General features: G+C 37.4%; 1 protein-coding gene across 1 annotated transcript in view; it reads right to left on the bottom strand.

The window, feature by feature from the left end:
• Positions 1-9,295, bottom strand: part of gfra1b (gdnf family receptor alpha 1b) — a 29,255-nt gene extending 19,960 nt beyond the window's left edge. Inside the window, exons 1-3 of the mRNA XM_079852224.1 lie at positions 8,828-9,295; positions 8,144-8,452; positions 7,822-7,905 (exon numbers count right to left, since the gene is read on the bottom strand). Of these exons, the coding sequence (XP_079708350.1) occupies positions 7,822-7,905; positions 8,144-8,452; positions 8,828-8,888 (454 nt within the window). The 5' untranslated portion in view covers positions 8,889-9,295. The remainder of the gene's footprint in view (positions 1-7,821; positions 7,906-8,143; positions 8,453-8,827) is intronic.
• Positions 9,296-18,095: the final 8,800 nt, after the last annotated feature.

Below are 18,095 nucleotides of genomic sequence, written 5' to 3'. Positions count from 1 at the left end.
TCCTTTTGTTGGGAGAAATGGATGATAGTTGCTTTGAGTAAATACACTGAGAGTTTCACTAAGGCTGAGAGTGGATTTGAAAACGAATTGATTCATTACCTCAATCAAACTGCTACAGATCACAGAAGTGCTTTAACAGGGATTGAATAATCCTCCTTGAATCTTTTGATTCTATTCACCAACTAGAGTCCTTCAGATTCACACACTGATTATATAATTACACCATAGGTGTTGACCATGCAGTGAGTGTCATTTTGTGTAAGTCGGTTAACAGATTCGTTCAAGAATCATTCATGATAGAACCACTCAAAGATTTGGCTAGAGTAGACTGAATGCTTACTAAGAAAAAGTTTATTTATCATATGGCAATTTATTAATAATAGAAAAGTATCAATCATAATCATGTAAGTTTATAAAAGTACTTTAGATTGCACTGTTAAGATCTCAGTTTGCCTCATTTCCTTTAAGCTTGGAATCAGAATCGATTAAAAAAACGAACAAAATCAAACGTTTCTTAAAGTATTTGTTTTATGTTGCTGCAGAGTGTTTTAGGTCTTTCCTCTATATTTCCCCTTTTTGTACACTCTTGACAGAGTTATTGATGCAGAATGATTTGTAATCAACCATCCAGACATTTGTAATTACCCAACGCTTATGAGCTGTACACAACACAGCATGCACAAGCTTTAAATGTCATTTTTGCCTCCAGCAATCATCAAGCTGTTTACGTGGTTTCTGACAAGGCTGACATCTTTCTCATAGCGTGAGATGAGGATTTGAGGATTTTTTTCTTTTGTGTGTTTCTCAGTGTTTACATGCTCATCCCATAGCAGAGTTTCATTAATGTGGAAAACATTCTATTTCTAAACAAACATACAAAGCTCTCTCTCTTTCTCTGTTTGTCTCTCACTGTCTTTTCCTTCCTCGGGGTGTGTGGCAGCTGGTTGGGATTCATGAACCGTGCGGCCCTGGCATCCATGTCAATGATGTGAAATGAGATTGGAAATCAAATTGCACTTCCAAACAATAACTGCTGACAGGGAAATTTTTTCATATTTAATAACCTCTTCCTCTCTTATAGGCTTTTTGCGCTTCGTGCCAATAACAGTGAAGGTCTGAAATGATTTTCTTAAAACAGACTATGGCAATTCAAATGAACATTACGCATATGAATTTCATCCTACTGAATGTTTTAAACAATGACAGGATTTTTTTTTTGTCATTACAGAGACAGTAGAATTATGGATTAAAACGCAAAATAAATTAGCCAGAGACAGACATTAAAGGCCTTTTTAAAAATAAATATGTAGTAACATTAAAAAGATTTTAATTTAGTATTCATCAGATTCCTTTATGATTACCCCTTTTCTTCTTTCAACAGACTGTCTGTTTCATATTTAATCAAACTTTTTTTCTGGATGAGCAGCATGACTGAATACAACCAAATTTATGCATTTAATGAAAGGAAGCAGACTATCTTGCATGAGAAGGGGACATGGTCCTTCTGACCTCAATGCATATCAGTTCTCTTCAAGGACAGACCCACATGGGACTTGTTACTACATTCTGGACCAACCTGAGGGTGTGAATAATTCAGATGGCCAGGACAGCCTCAGTTCGGCATGTGAGAGAAATAGACGCCACTGTATCTCCGTCCTGTGAGACGGTGTGCTTGTAAGGGCGTCAGAAACAGGGATGTGCACTTCATTTCCATACAGAAGGTCTGTTTTACTTGAATGATGAAATATGGCGTTTTCAGCACATGACCCAAACTGAAATCATACTAAATTCAGCTTTGCCATCACAGTAATACTACTGTAATTGCATTAATGTTGCACAATATTACCGTTTTTACAGTATTTTTGATCAAATAAATGCAGCCTTAGTGAGTATGTGACCCTGGATATTTGTGGCAATAGCCAACAATACATTGTATGGGTCAAAATTATCGATTTTTCTTTTATGCCAAAAATCATTAGGCTATTAAGTAAAGATTATGTTCCATGAAGATATTTAGTAAATTTCCTTCCGTAAATATATAAAGTATTTATTTTTGTGAGTGAATGCAGCACAATCGCGAACATAAATGGACAACTTTAAAGGCGATTTTCTCAATGTTTCGATTTTTATGCACCCTCAGATTTAAGATTTTCAAATAGTTGTCTCCTATCCTAACAAACCATACATCAATGGAAAGCTTATTTATTCGGCTTTCATATGATGTAGAAATCTCAATTTCATAAAATTGACCCATGTGACTGGTTTTGTGGTCCAGGGTCACATATTGATGTCAATCAAATGTCAAGGTATGTCAAAAATGATTTGATATCAAATGCTATATATCCAAAAACGGGCACATTTTTGACACGACTTGACATTTGATTGTGAGTAACCCTTATAACCAGAGAAATGAACGGCCATTTGTGATCAGTCCATTATTGACAAGCCTGTGGACCAATGCAGGAAGAAGATTGATCTGTCTAAACTGATTGCAAGACATTATATCTGTTTTAGTCTTCACTATTTGAAGAGATAGTTGTAAAAGCGAAAATTCTGTCACTCCGATGTCATTCTAATCTTGTATGGATTTCTTTCTTCTGTGGAACACAAAAGAAGACAGTTTGAAGCTGAGCCATAACCACCATAGACACTGAGGGGGGACAAGTTCTCCCCAATAATTACAAATGGCCAAATTCCAGCATGATGGTTTAGTTTTAGCGGCAAAATAGTGCGTGGTAAGACGCAAGTAAACATTTAATATCTGACAAGAAAAACAGGTTTGGACATGAGGGTGAGTAAATAATGACAGAATTGTCATTTTTGGCAAAACTATCCCTTTAATTTTCCATACGGTTCATTTATTTATTAATCCAACGATGTCTGCCGTTCTCTGTCTTCATTGCTCCAGCTCCTCACTGATCAGGTGGCACAACTCTCGCTCTACAGTGACAGAATGATCATTCTTCTTCTCTCATGACCGCTTTCTTTATTGATTTATGGAAAGGACCCGTTTTAATTCAAGCTTTTCCAGGCGAATGTATTCCAGTGGTTATTGGGTATGAATGTCTCATGATTAATGGCACAATAAACAGGTTTCTTTTGCAACAACACTGATAGACAAAGAAAGAGCCATATGGCCAGCCATGAAGTGGTTAGATAGATGTCTACGAAGTCTTCTACATACTGTCTTTACCTATGGTAATTTAAAGTTGTATTTCAAATTAAGTGAATTATTTTATACTTTTTATAATTTTATACTTTATACACTAGGGGTGTATAGGGATAGTTCACCAAAAAAATGAAAATGATGCCATCATTTACTTGTGTTGTTCCAAACCTGTATGTCTTTCTTTTTACTGTGTAACAAGAGAGAATCAATTTAGATTTTTTTTTTTGGTGTTGTTTTGGACTCCATTGACTTTCATTGGACGCACCAAAACAGAAGAAAGAAAGTCATACAGGTTTGGAACGATGTGAAGGTGAGACAGTGTGTTCATTTTTGGGTAAACATCCATTTCCAACTGTGGAGAGCCTAATAAGCTTAATAACATCACTAATTGGCCTGCCTACTGGCAACCATTGAACAAGTCAGTACAATTCTGCCTGACCCTTTCGGCTATTCTTTCACTAAACAGGGCATGTCTTTCCTCCTTCACATGGCTGATTTCCCCCCTTCCTTTTTCTTGTGATCCCACAGCTCAAGAGGATCTGTTACAAAAGCTTCAGGGTGTGGCATCAAATAAAGAGGAAGAAAAGTGCCTGCACAGCATACTGCATACAGACGCATTCTGAACAAAGACTCAGTTCTGACAATACCTATTTAACTGAGTCATCTAAGAGGCATCCAGCCTCTCATAAACATGACGTAAAACCTGCATAATTATCCGATCCGTTTGACTGCTATTACCTCAATGATGCATCTTTATGGAGAAAATAAGTTTGTTAAAGTTTAAAACGCTAAAATGGAGAGTGAACTGTCTTGCTCAGCAATTATTAGACGCTTAATGCGGCCATTCATATTGATCTCAGTTATGATTCTGACAGGAAGTGTAACCTTAACACATTTACTGAAACACTGCCGTTTTTGCATTAGAGCCCTGGACAGCTACAATTAGATGACCAGGCATTTCTGTTAGTCAGGACTATTAAAAGAGTTTGAGAAAGCTGATACTCTGTTGACTACAGTATGTTTCGGTCTCTTTGCTTGGCATTATGTTTCTCATAAGTATATTTTGTATATGACATGTGCACCAGACACATTCACAAGTCTATGCCACAGAGTCTAAGTGAAGTCTTAAGTCTTTCGCAGTCAAAGCCAAAACTCAAGTTTTTCAAGTTGTTTAAGTTTAAGTGACATTGTAAAGAATTGCTGCCTTCAATTATTAAGTTCAATTATTATCAAGTACAATAAACTTGGATGTTTAAGTCATTTAAACATAAATACTGACTGACTTAAAATAATTAGTTGAATCTTGTATAAATAGGTTGAAAATTCCTTAAAGGAGAACTCCGGTCAATTTTAACATTGAGCTCATTTTTTTGTACATTTGGAGTGCTGTCAATACAGAGAACAACGACAAAAATCGGTGTTGCCTACACCGAGTTATTCTATTTTTAAAATTTGCACCCTGTTGACTTCAATGGGGCAAGTACTAAACCTGCTTTTAGCCTCTTAACATGCTTGATGTGTCATTACAAGTGCACAGAAAATGTGAGTGATTCCTTCTGAGTGAACACGAGTGAGTCTGACTGCAGTAGATGTGAAAGAAATGTATAAAAATGATGTTATTTAAGCCAGCGCAAATACCTTTGTTTACATCCTGTTTTTCGGTTGAAGTCCAAAGTAGTCGATTGCCGAGTTCACGCGCGTGATCATAAGTATTAAACCTATGCGTGTGAACTCTGCAATCGACTACTTTGGACTTCAACCGAAAAACAGGATGTAAACAAAGGTATTTGCGCTGGCTTAAATAACATCATTTTTATACATTTCTTTCACATCTACTGCAGTCAGACTCACTCGTGTTCACTCAGAAGGAATCACTCACATTTTCTGTGCACTTGTAATGACACATCAAGGATGTTAAGAGGCTAAAAGCAGGTTTAGTACTTGCCCCATTGAAGTCAACAGGGTGCAAATTTTAAAAATAGAATAACTCGGTGTAGGCAACACCGATTTTTGTCGTTATTCTCTGTATTGACAGCACTCCAAATGTACAAAAAAATGAGCTCAATGTTAAAATTGACCGGAGTTCTCCTTTAACTGATTTTGATGTTAAAGCAATGTAAAACATATGTTGTCATAGCTTATTGAGCATCATTTTTTTTTACAGTGCATCTCAAAGTTAGTAGAAAAAAGTAGTAGTAATCACAAAATGCTTGCTGTTCCTCATTTGAAAGTCACTTTGAATAAAAACATCTTCTAAATGGCTAAATGTAAATATAATCACTTTCAGTCAAGTCTTAAGTCTAAATCGAGTTTGTGGACAGTTTATGTGTAACTTAAGCCTGGTTCACACTGCCCCAACAAACACTAACATTTCAAACGGAGAACATGATTTAACCATGTACAACATGTTCCTGGATCAACATCTTTGTTGATCCTGGAACAACATTTCAATCAACCAAGTTTACAGTTTATGTCAACTTTAGGCTTTACAACCAGGGTTAGATGCTTCTCAGTGTTATTCGCCTATCATTTCCCTCTGATTTTAGGGAAAAGTTATGGGCATGGTTTGGTTTAGGGGAAGGGATATGGTTGGGACTACATTTTCGGATAGGAATGTTGTTCCAGGATCAACAAAATATGTTAATCCAGGAACAGGTCTTACTTGGCAAAATCACAGTGACCCAAAAGGAACACACTTAATTTTGCTGCTGTATTTACAGTATGTAAGCATAACTGTCATGCTCACAGTGACTGACAACACAAACAGGTTATACACTGATCGAACAAAACCCAACAACCACTGAAATTTGGTGCTTGTTGGCACTGTGTGAACGAGGCTCAGACACGAGTATCCATTTCTGCTTTGAAAAGCCATAAAACACCCACACAATGTGTCGGAAAGAGATGTCCCACTGAGAGTAAGAGATTAGGGTCAGTTATTATTGGGGTCCTGCGTGTGGGCTGATTCAGAGGTTCATGACCATAAACATAGAAATACTTTGCTCACAAGACACACGTTGGACACCAAGTAACTTATTTCTCTCCACATTATTCTGTTACAATGGGTCTGGTACCATTCTTGGTTGATGCAGTGGAGGATGCAGGGTTCTCTACAGATTCATTAGGCCTGTATAACCCAGACATTGCACCACCTCAAGAACAGGAATGTCTCTCCATCTGGGCCATGTAGAAATCTGGCACAGAAGCTCTGAGTCTCTCAACCAAATCAGTTTTTATTGAAGCTGCACTGGCAGCAGCCATAAACATCCTGCTCACTCCTGTATAGACCAGCTGTGAATTATTACTAGGTGTTGCTGGACGTGCCATAACCACGTTTTTCATATTTTTCTGGTGCACATTTTTTTTCTTCTTCACGGAATTGCTTTATATATGAGAAGAATAAGTAAAGAGACTCATTATGGGATTAATATTCATTTGCATTTTGCATTCAAATATAAATAATTCAAATGAATGTCTCTCTCTCTGGTGATGTACAACACCTGTGGCAGCAAACACACATACATTTGGTCCACAGCAAAACAAAAGCTAGCCTGTGATGTGCATTTCGCAATAATGCTCTAATAGTACCAGACTGATGATTAAAGAATCAACAACTGTTGAAAGCAGTAAATTTAAGCTTATTTTTATATTTAAGCATTGATTAGCGCTTCAGGAAAGAACAAGGCTGCAATTTCAGAAGCTGCGTTTCTCATACGGCTTTATTGATTTGAAGTGGAATGAGAGGGAAATGAAAGGGGAGAGCGTCTCTCTACATTCCATGTACTTTCATGTGATGCCATGTAATTGAGTTTATATATATATATATATATATATATATACAAACTAAAATTAACAGTTTACTCAATCCTGAAAATCATGTATAAACACTCATTTTCACAGGTTTTCTTATCCAATAGCTGTTTGTTTTAATGCATAGTATTCACTCTTAGACATAATGTCAAACGCTATTGAAATCAATTGCTAGTCGAGTCTCAAAATGGGTGCGGAGAACTATTTGTGTCCCGCACGGAGGTGTTGTCTACGTAGTGTCACCAATGAGTTTCAATGATGGTTAGAATGCTGCCCATGTAGGCAGTTGGCAGCTGGGCAGCTCACTAGGTTTTGGAACAGACCTACTGTCTGTCACCATGGAGATTTACTGCAAAACTTCTGCAGTCAAACAGCTCAGATTGAGAGATGCAGTCAGTTATCTTCAACACCAGCAGACCTCACAGTAGTTGAACTGGGGAGGAACAGCGCCATCTACAGCGCATCACTATACCTTCTCCATCCACCATCACTTGTTCTGTTAGTCCTCTATAAGAATGCATTAGGCACTGACTCTTTTCCAAGGACATCACTGAAGCCTGTTCACTCAAATCTCTAAAATCCATAACAAAGCACACATTCATAAATGACAGACGCAGGCAGGTCATTCATAAGCCGCCACGCATTTAAATTCATTCATTTGGTAGACACTTTTATCCATATAGGACGTACACAGGCCTATACCTTAGACATATGCATTAATTAAGCACATTATGCATATGTTTAGAATCAACATACAAAACAAAAAGCTGGCAAATGATTTGTAGGCTACGCAGTGTGAACTGACAGATAAGTGTGAGGTGGAGATATAACATCAGACTTACCTGATATGATGGGAGCCAGACGAAAAATATCAGACAGACGGCTGTTTACTGGCTCATATGGAGAGTCCTCCAGCAAATCAATGGCTGGAAGATAAACCATCAAAGTGAGCTAATGTAGCAAAAATAATAATTTTGCAAGTAAGAATTCAAACTGTTTACATGCACCATTCTTAGAACCAGAAGTTTTAACTTTATCCATATTAAACGCATGGTTATAACAGCTGCATAACGCATTTCCAAGACTAAAAATAGGGGGTCTACAGTCAGAGCATGATCATTTTTCATTCTGTTCAACTGTGGTGTTACGCATGGATCTGCTCACCCTGTAAACTCTGGTATATACTCCAGAAGATGCGCAGACAATTCTTCTCTTTCTTCATTCCTCTCCTACACTTGCAGTCGTACAGGGGACTCTGTTTCATAGACTCTATGGCGTTCCGACACTCGTCTTGCGCCTCGGGTTCAGCCAGCATGCTGAAGTTACTGGCTCTCCCGGCCACACACTGTCTCATGGTTCGGTACTTAGTGCTGCAGACGTACTTCGCCAAACACTGTTCATGCGCCCTAACGCAGTCCACTCGAACCGAACGAGACTGTGCGATCGCATCTGCCTTTGAGAAGAGCACTAGATCTGTGCAGGGAAAAGACAAAGTTACAGATGTGAATAAGACAGAATGGTAAAACTGTCACAGTTGGCTTTTATTTTTTTAATGTTCATTATGGCAATAGCACTTACCTAGTTAGTGGACCCCATTTAAACAAATAGAGACAACTTATATGTAAAAGACAAAACACTTTTTTTTTATAAAAACAGATAGATAGGATAAATCTATCTGTTTCCTACAAGGTTTAGAAATAATAATACTAATAGGCTATTATAATACTCATCATTATTAAACAAAAAATATGTATGCATCTGAATTACAATATTATATATATTTGCTGTAGCCTAGTTGTTGCAGATTTAAGCGCAAACAAATATTGGAACACATGCATCGCAACTTACCAAGGACAGGCAACATTATCCAAAAAGTTACGAATATCATCGTCGCTTTATTTAGATCCATTCAGAGAGCAGGGAAACTGGTTAAATGCGAAATAGAAGAATTTCCACAGTAAATCCATTGCGCGCCAGCTGCGCACTGGTGCAAGTGGTGAGGAACAAGTGATCAGACATCATACACATCCGGACAGACTCCGACAAGCGCTCAGTGCTGCTCTGCTGGACACACCCCGCGACAAGAGAATAAAAACCAGTACTAAGAGTTACAATTCATATATATTTCGATAAAACACTAATATCTTGGCATTGCGCTATATTCAGACGTTTGATATCTTCTTTATCATATCTTCAGCAATCGATCAATTTCTTAAACGTTTTCTTATAAAAAATACACATAAAATGAACATTCCAATATCAGTAAAAGTTCATGTCAGTCCACATTTAATGTCAAACATGAGTGCTGTTGCGCGCTCGGTTGACCGACGATATATGCAGGTCGAAGTACGCGCACTCCGTGAGGAGACACTGCGCATGTGCTCAGATCTCTGGAGAAGGTCAGTCCTTTTGGCTCAGTTGGACAGTGAATTCGCTGATTAGGCACCATTAAGCACTTTACTTAATAATAATAATAATTATACAAAGACTGTCCAAGCAGAAATGGAATCCACTTTGCGATCCATATGAGAAATGTTCACTGTTGACGTTTTTTTTCCTTGCAACAATTTATGTCCGTTCTTGACGTTATTCCTATGAATTAGACGTTGTGAACTAAATACTAACCATTTTGTGCAATTCTTTTTATGAACAGGCCTAAATTAATAATAAATAATGACTATGCCTAGTTATTTTTTCTCATCCTTGTACTAACCGGCTGTTGCTGTGGTTACCTCAGGTGAAAGCGTCTAATTAGCGCACTCTAATCAGAATATTATTATTATACACTCTGTAAAAAGAACACACACTTTTAAGACCGCCAACATTTTTATCCTCGTCAGTTTTGCGTAATAGCCTACTTCATAAGAGCACGTATGACGTCACCCAACACTAGTAGGAGTTTGCTTACTGTTCGCATACACATGTAGTCTGCCACTTGTAACCCTTTCCTTTTCCTCATTTAAGTGTCTCATATGATCATAAAACCCTTTATGACGTTTTACTTCTTGATTGTATGGAGAGCATGAGCGCCACCTGTTTACTAAAGACAAGCATGACAGTTGCCCTTTCAAATCAATGAAGCAGAAGAACATCAATTTTCACTCGTTGTCATTTGCATTTAGATTCCATTTTAATGTTTTATTATTTTTATTATAATATTTGTTTATAATGGCCTATTTGTTTAATTAATTTGCTCAAAAATACTGTTTTAATTAAAGAAATCATGTAACATAGTAATTTATGAATCAATAAACAATCAAAACCAAGCATACAAATACATACTACATCTGCCATGTTGCCATGGTGTCTCCATGCAGTGTTTTGTGCTCCTGTAAGTGACTTTTATATTTCTCTGATTGATCCATAAACATTAATTCATGGTGCCTTTGTGCATATCATATACTGATTGCTCCTCACTTGTTAACAAGCTTCATTCCACTGAAATCAAACCAAAATCAATTTCCTCTGTTTAATGAAACTTTCAACAAAAATTAAGATTTAATTACGCAAACCAAAATCATTAGCCAGCAATTGCTTGACATGTTATAAACCAGTCAGACTAATGAGATTGCATAGGCATACTGAACTGGTTTAGAAACTCAATAAGAGATCAATACTCACCTTTAGGTTGGGTACGAAAAACTAACCATCTAGGAAATGAGCTCTGTTGGATTTATTGTCAGTTAATCCAAGACATTGCAGGATACCAATAGATGATGTGAATTATAGCATTGCACAAATGATGCGACATTGATCCAGCCATGATTCTGCAGACAATTAACTTTGTATGAACCCTAACAATAAATCCATCCGAGAGACAGAATACTAAAACATTTCCTGAATGGTATTTGCTTTCTCTAATTGATTATTCTTTTACATTCCATTACCTTCATATGTGTAACTATAACACTGGAAAAATAATTAAAGGTTAATAAAAATGAATGATGGTTTTGGTATTGATGCCATGTAAATTGGGAGTTTGTAAATAACTTTCTGAAATGTTTTGTAATGCAAGCATAGCATAAGGGCTCATGGATGGTTATGAAGATTTCAATGTATGTGTTTGTGTGAAAGCACTTGATGTGTAGATTGAGCGGTGTAGTACGGATGGCAGAGGACATGTTAGTCTGTGTATGCACTGTGCTTTTGTCCATATGTGTATTCACATATAAAAATCAGTCTCATCAAACAGAGTGCTGCAGCGCATCTCCATTTAGCTAGTGTTAAAAGGAAAATCAATGGGAGATTTGTGGCAGGAAGTATGTATATTCTCTGTAGCCGTCATTTAGAGGGGGAGAGGTTTGTTCGGTTTCTACCCCACAAATCTTAACCCTCATTGGTTTGAGCCTGTAAGAACAGGGATAGCTGTAAAACTCAACCTCCAAGAATAATTCTTAAGAATGGCTCTCATTCATCACACTTAGAAACACACACAGTATGGGGGGAAGCAATATTCAGGGTCAATCGATTGAGAGTAATTTGATCTGTGTCATCTGTACAGCTAATTGATTGCCCGTTTCAAAAGCTATATTGTTGTGTAAGCGCATCCGGTCCGTGTAGAAGCCATTACGTGGTTGATCCCCATTATAATATATTAATTAGAAGAGAAAAGAAACAGCATTTATTTTCCCCTTCGGATAGCAAATGTGTTCTTTGCAAACATTTGTCTTTGAACAGTTATAGGATGTAATTAAGTCACGTTTGAGGAACAGTAATTGCCGACTTTGATGGTTCCTTTTGATTACTTGATCAAAGAAAAGAAAATTGCCTCAGTTTCAGCCTGCCAGCTAATAGACTTCTACTGAAGGCCTCTGGAAACTGCTGAGATCACAGTGGCGGGTTTGATTCAGAGCACAAGGTGGATCAAAACCGACTGAAAATGACTAAGGAAGGAACTCCAGTGCTGTTCAGAAAGAATTGCCCCCCGTCTTTATTCCCTTTCAAAAACCCATTGAAATAATTTCTTTTTTAATAGCATTCAACACGTTTTATTTAAGAGTACTCCTCTCCCAATTGAACACTGACCAAAATAAAATAATTACGTCTCATTTACAAACTCTGGGCACTACTTACATTTCTCACAAGTGGCTTCTTTCAATTCTCTCTCTTTAAGTGGGTGAGTAAGTGAAGTGCTGATGAGGTTGTTAATGCTGGACAGATTCTCCCACTCATTTTGGCCTGCTGCTCATATTTTTGACAATTGCCCCTCTTGTCTGCTTCCTCAATTTGATCTTAGTAGTTTCTAGACATCCCCATGAGGAAAACGGGCTATAAATTATGCAAAGTGATGTTTTGAAAATGTAAAAATTCTGAAAGTTTTCTGTGATGGGTGGATTTAGAGGCAGGTTTAGGGTTAGGGGACAGATTCCAGTTTGTGAGGTATAGAAAACATTATGTCTATGGAATGTCCCCATAAAACCCAACATGTGCGTTTATATGTGTGTGTGTGTGCGCGCGTCTTTCTGAAGGCACTGTATTAAATAAACTTAATTTTATTTTTCTTTAAAGAAAGCGTTTATAAAAATCAAAGGAATATGGCATATAACGGTCAAAAACTAAAATGTGCTGAAATATAGGCAGTTTATATTTCTAATTAACCGATGCACAGTGGGTAATGCAGATTCCACAGGAAATGGGAGCCGCGTTCCCTCTAGTGGTCTACCATTACAACAACACAAAATCAAGTTTGAATGATGACAAAGTATAGATTAAAAAAATAAATTATTAAAAAAGTAAAAAGAGATCTACTTGCTGAATGCAAACAAATCTATTCAAAAAAAAAAAAAAAAAGAATACAAATTAATTCTAAATAATATATATATATATATATATATATATATATATATATATTATTCTCTTCTCAGTGAATGGGATGTTCAATCAGCTTGCCAGTAGATGGCAATGTTGTACAGTTTGTCATATGACACATGACGTAGCAATCTCATCTACACTGTATACTCATGGTGCATGTCTAAAACATGGTATTATCATTGTACAATGTCTAAAAACACAGTAATACCATGATACGTTTTCCTTTTTATGTAAGTGCAGTTTGTGAACAGGTCATACAGTCTGAGACATCTGAGAAAATGTGATTTCTCTGTCTAGTTTCATTGCTTGTGCTTTCGTTCTTGACAAAATCCAGGATTAAGTTCCAGCTTGAGTGGCACAAGCCCTGAGTTTTGAAACCAGCTTTAAGATGAGTTAAAGGCACTGCAAAGGTCAGTAAATATCCATCCTAACATAAGTATTTAGCTCATCTGACCACTGAAAAATATGCTGTTTGCAATCTAGCCTGGGTCCAGCTAAACTGGGATAGTGAGCTGCTCAGAGAAATCCCCAGGCTTCACAAGCTCTACATAGCAGTGAGTTCCACTGGACGGCGTTGCCCTTGTTTTCTTGGAAAGTGACACAAATGCATGTAATGCAGACTGCTACTGACAGTGAGAGTCTGTGAAGATTTTTTGGCACCATTCTAATTATTTATCACTGACATTTCTGCCCCACTTTCTAGAACAACAGGTGATTGACATTGCGTGTTTTAATTGCCTCCTTATCCTCTACAAGTTAGTCTGCTCCAGGCTGCGTGAACAAGAAGGGTGAAATCTAAAATCCCTTGGAGGAATGGCACCATTAATAACAACTTGTTTCAAGACCGACTGGTAGTCGTTTTCTATTAATAAGTTTGTGTTACTCTAACAATGTTGTTGCTTATGTTCCTGCAGTAATTAAATTGCAAGTTGGAAGTGACAGCGCCCACTGAGCTTGAGGTACAATGTTTATTCAAGTTTGTTCTTTAACTGAAGTAGGGATACTAAACTCGACTGATTGTTGTGCCCACCCCGGTATCCTTAATAATCTGATTTGTATTCTTCCCACATGTTTAATTACCTCTGACATGATTGCACATATAATGTGACATGCAATGGCAAGAGAAGGCAGATCTGTCTTTGTATTTACTGTCTTCCAGAGCATTGGGGTGGCTTTGTATTGCGCTTTGTTACCTTACTAGACAACCGTGACCGTCAATTTGATGAGGCTGTAAATGTGACCAAATGGAGGAAAATGGGGCTTTTGGAAGAGTAGCTGCTGATGCACTCGTTTCTGGTGCAGGTCTGTTGACATGCTGTGGATTTAAATTTACAGAGTGTGTGGAAATTTTAAGCTTATACATTGTGTCCTTGACTGACTTCAAAAGGGAATATTTCAGCAGCTCAGGGAATCATAAAAAAACTGCACAAAATATTCTTGAGATCACACAGCCTGTGTGCATTTGACTAAAACATTGGCCAGTGGTGTTCCTTTCCTTCGTCCGTGAGCATAAGAGACCAGTAGTGTAAATCCATTAGCAACCTTACGCCTCATTGTTAAGTATATTTAAGCTGGTAACATGAGTCTCCAAAGTGATTTCTTTAAAGACGTGTGGTGAAAATCTAGTTTTAGACTAACCATGTGCAAATTCAGAAGTCAACACCATTGCTGAGTATTTTCTCTTTAAAACTGCAGTGATATAAAGACAGTCTCCAAAACGCAGTTTGAAATCGCTGGAGTTTCTGACGTCACAAATTACTTTGTAACCAATCACGTCAATGTGTGGGAGGACTTTAGCATATCATTTACTATGCTGCGAAGCAGGGGAGTCTCAAGAGAAGCCAGGTTATTCTGGTATATTTCTGTTGATGTGAAAAGTTTGGTACATTTAGCAATATAGTGGGTGAATTATGTATATTATGATGTTATGATGAACTATATGTCTTTCTTCACTGAGATTCTGAGTTGTTCAAAGCATTTCTAAGGATGATGATTTGTTTAGAAGGCAGCTGTCTGACTCCGAGATGGTGAACTGGAACATTACAACGTCTGTGTAACATTAGCAACACATTATTAGCTGTTTGATAACGCAGTCAAGCAAAAGGCTAATCATATTAATTACCGTTACTTGTCTGACGTTGTAGAGAGCGACGAATAAAACGCATTACCATTCTGATACATCAACTTGTATATAAGTGTATAATTCACTCTTCTACTTCTTCTTCTGAATCAATTTCTAGTTCAAACATATATGGCTGAATTAAACCAGTAATTTCCATTTTCCGTCGTGCAGCGTTTACTACAGTAAAGTTGACCGAGTGGATCAGGTATTCTGAGCTGGTGCGAGTAAGTGGAGGCGGATTTGCATATTTATAGCACTGTGTATACTAAATGAAGCAAGGGTGTAGAGTAACATTCAAGCTATTTTAAGACTGTTTAAAGAAAATTTTTTAAATATGCCATTTTGGTGATCAAATATGAGTTTTAAGGGATACAATTATTGACTACTGGGGGACTTTAAATGCTAGTGACATCAGATTATTTGTTATTTGATACTCTTGTTATTTGTTACACCCAAAATCAAATTTTAGAAAATATTATTAATTAATAATATTAATTCAAGAAGCAAGAATGAAACGGAAGTTTTGTCCCCTATTGTGACGTATACGAGGGAAACGGCTTTTAGAACGAGAACAAAAATAGGGTGGGACTTGATTTTGTCCATATGGAATTGATTGGATCTTGTTGTGGTTTGCCATTGCTTAAACCTCATGTGAGTGACAGGTTGTCCCGCCCTTGCAACAGTAAGCAATATCAGGGTAATATCAGAAAAGAGATGATATTGCAAGAGGGAGGGGAAGTTATTTTGATTAAAGATTATGAGGGCACATGATTTAAAAACGAATAGCCTAATGATGTGCACTGATAAATAATTTAACAGCTATATCTCATTAGAAAAATAAAAATTGTCCATTTTGATTTAATATTGACTATAAATATTTCAAAGACATTTGCATAGTTTTTGCTTTCCCTCATGTGAAAAAGTGAATAGTGAAACTTTATCATTATTAAATTGTATTGAAATGTGTACTTGAAGCATATTTTTCACAATTTATCATTCCCAATGAAGCATTTCCACAATTATGTGATTGTCTCTTTCTGCCCCTGAGTATAGATCCAATCAACCAGCATCCATGCACCTCCTAGAGCTTCCCAGCCTCCCCCCCTGCTGACTCCTGCCACCTGTCAATACACCAGTGCCTGATTGGCACTTGAAATGAAATAAATAATGAAAAGGAAAGGCGGGTGTCGACTTTGTCTGCAAACACTCGTCTGTACCTGCCAACTGCTGTAAGACAACAGCGGACCACAGGGGTTTAGCGTGCATGTCAATAGGTTTTGCTTGAAGTTTCTTCACTCGCAAATGTCAGAGTCGCAGACGTTTTTGTCTGTAGATGTCGCGGCCATCTCCTGTGCAGCTCGATGCCATTCAACTCAGTCTCTCTGTCTGAGGAAATAATGTTGCTTCTTAGGAGCCAATAGTTAGTGCTAAGTGGGAGTTTCCACGACCCAAGTGTGATTTTACAGTAAACTCGGTATGTTTTTTTTTCTTCACATGCACGGCATGCAAACTCCAATGGACTCCATCTCACTCCTACAGTCACGATTCAGAAACAGAGGTCTGGCGTCCAACAGAGCGATGAATCCTCCTAAACACGCCCCTTCTTTGTGTGCGATCAGAGGAAAGAGAAGCAAAAGTTCAGTGAGTGGGAGTTGAAGCATGATGTCTGAGGTTAAATCAGTCTTGAGCTGAAACCGTTCGGTTTATGCCCTCTCTGCTCATCCGTTTCTATTTAGCCGGATACTGGCGGGCTCGTGTTCCTGCGAGCTGCAACTATGCAAAACATGTCAATGACTTCTGTTTCTGCAGCCTTACTGTGACAGTGGGAGAGAGGTGAGAGCATCACCATGGAAACCCACTATGGGCTTGAGTGCAAGTCAAAAACATTTATTGTCAGAGTAGCTTTCAGTGTTTTCATTGGTCTTGCCATTCTCAGTCCAAGAAAGGAATGAACCTACAGCACACATATAGAGAGAGGAATAGCATACACTGGGCAAGTTTAATTATATAACGTTCATGCACAGGGGCAATTCAAAGAGCTTTACACAGGCATAATAAAGAAATAAGACATTTAAAATCAATTAAGGTCATAAGTTAATTTAACTACTGTGAAAAAATAGCATAGTTGAAGAGCTGTTATGGATTCTAAAAGGGTTTATAACTTGCCATGGTTTCAGGTTAAAAATAAATAATGAGCTTATTTTAACCTCTATAATTTCAATTCAGACATACAGGCTGGTCTTTGAACTTGAAGGTCCACTGGAATTGGACCGTGTGTTTTTTCCCAGGTCATATTTTTATGGCCCTATGTTCAAGAATTTCTTATTTCAGCTGAATGGAGAAATGATGTAGATAATGATGTATATCAGAATTACATCGGTCCAATTTCTCCTTGCATTAAGAGTGATTTGTGTGTAAATTGCCTCATTTGACCAGATTCTCCCCAATTTAAAATTGTCTAGATATGAAACATACTTTTTGCAAGTTTGGTTTCAAAGTAAATGCTTTTGAATATGTTTGGTACAATCATTTGTATTGTTGATCTCCCATGCATAGGGCAATGGTAACACATAATTATGGAATGCATAAAATACAGAATTATGTTACTGCACAGTGCACACTGTCACATATTACACATCTAAAACTATAAAAAATATATAATTTATTTTAAGCAACCTGTAATGGTGACTGCCCCAAATTAAATTGGAAGAATTAATAAACGTAAGTTGAATGAAATTGTTCGGCGCCAGACAAGTCAAAACTTGTCAAGTTACTGTGTGAAATCACATGGTCATTGAACCAGGTTTTGGTTATTTTGGTAGTGTGGGCAGGTGCAAATCCTGCTGGAAAATGAAGGAAGCATGAAGTGCTCTGAAAATGTCCTGGTCCTTCATTTTCCAGCAGGATTTGCACCTGCCCACACTGCCAAAAGAACCAAAACCTGGTTCAATGACCATAGTATCACTGTGTAATTACTGTGTGATTTCATGTAATATTCTAATTTTTTGAAATCCTGTTTTCGTGGGTTTAATGAGCTGGAAGCCCAAATTATGTACAAATAAACAACTAAATACTTGAAATCGTTTAAGTTGTGGGCCCTGAATCTATGGAAGTTTAACGTTTTGAATGGAATTATGGAAATAAATCAACTTTTCTATGATATTCAAATTTTTTGGAAAGGGT

Source organism: Squalius cephalus (assembly GCF_949319135.1).
Source record: "Squalius cephalus genome assembly, chromosome: 19".
NCBI lineage: Eukaryota > Metazoa > Chordata > Actinopteri > Cypriniformes > Leuciscidae > Squalius > Squalius cephalus.
The sequence above is the reverse complement of the archived record's forward strand: the minus strand, read 5'-3'. Positions and strand labels throughout refer to the sequence as shown.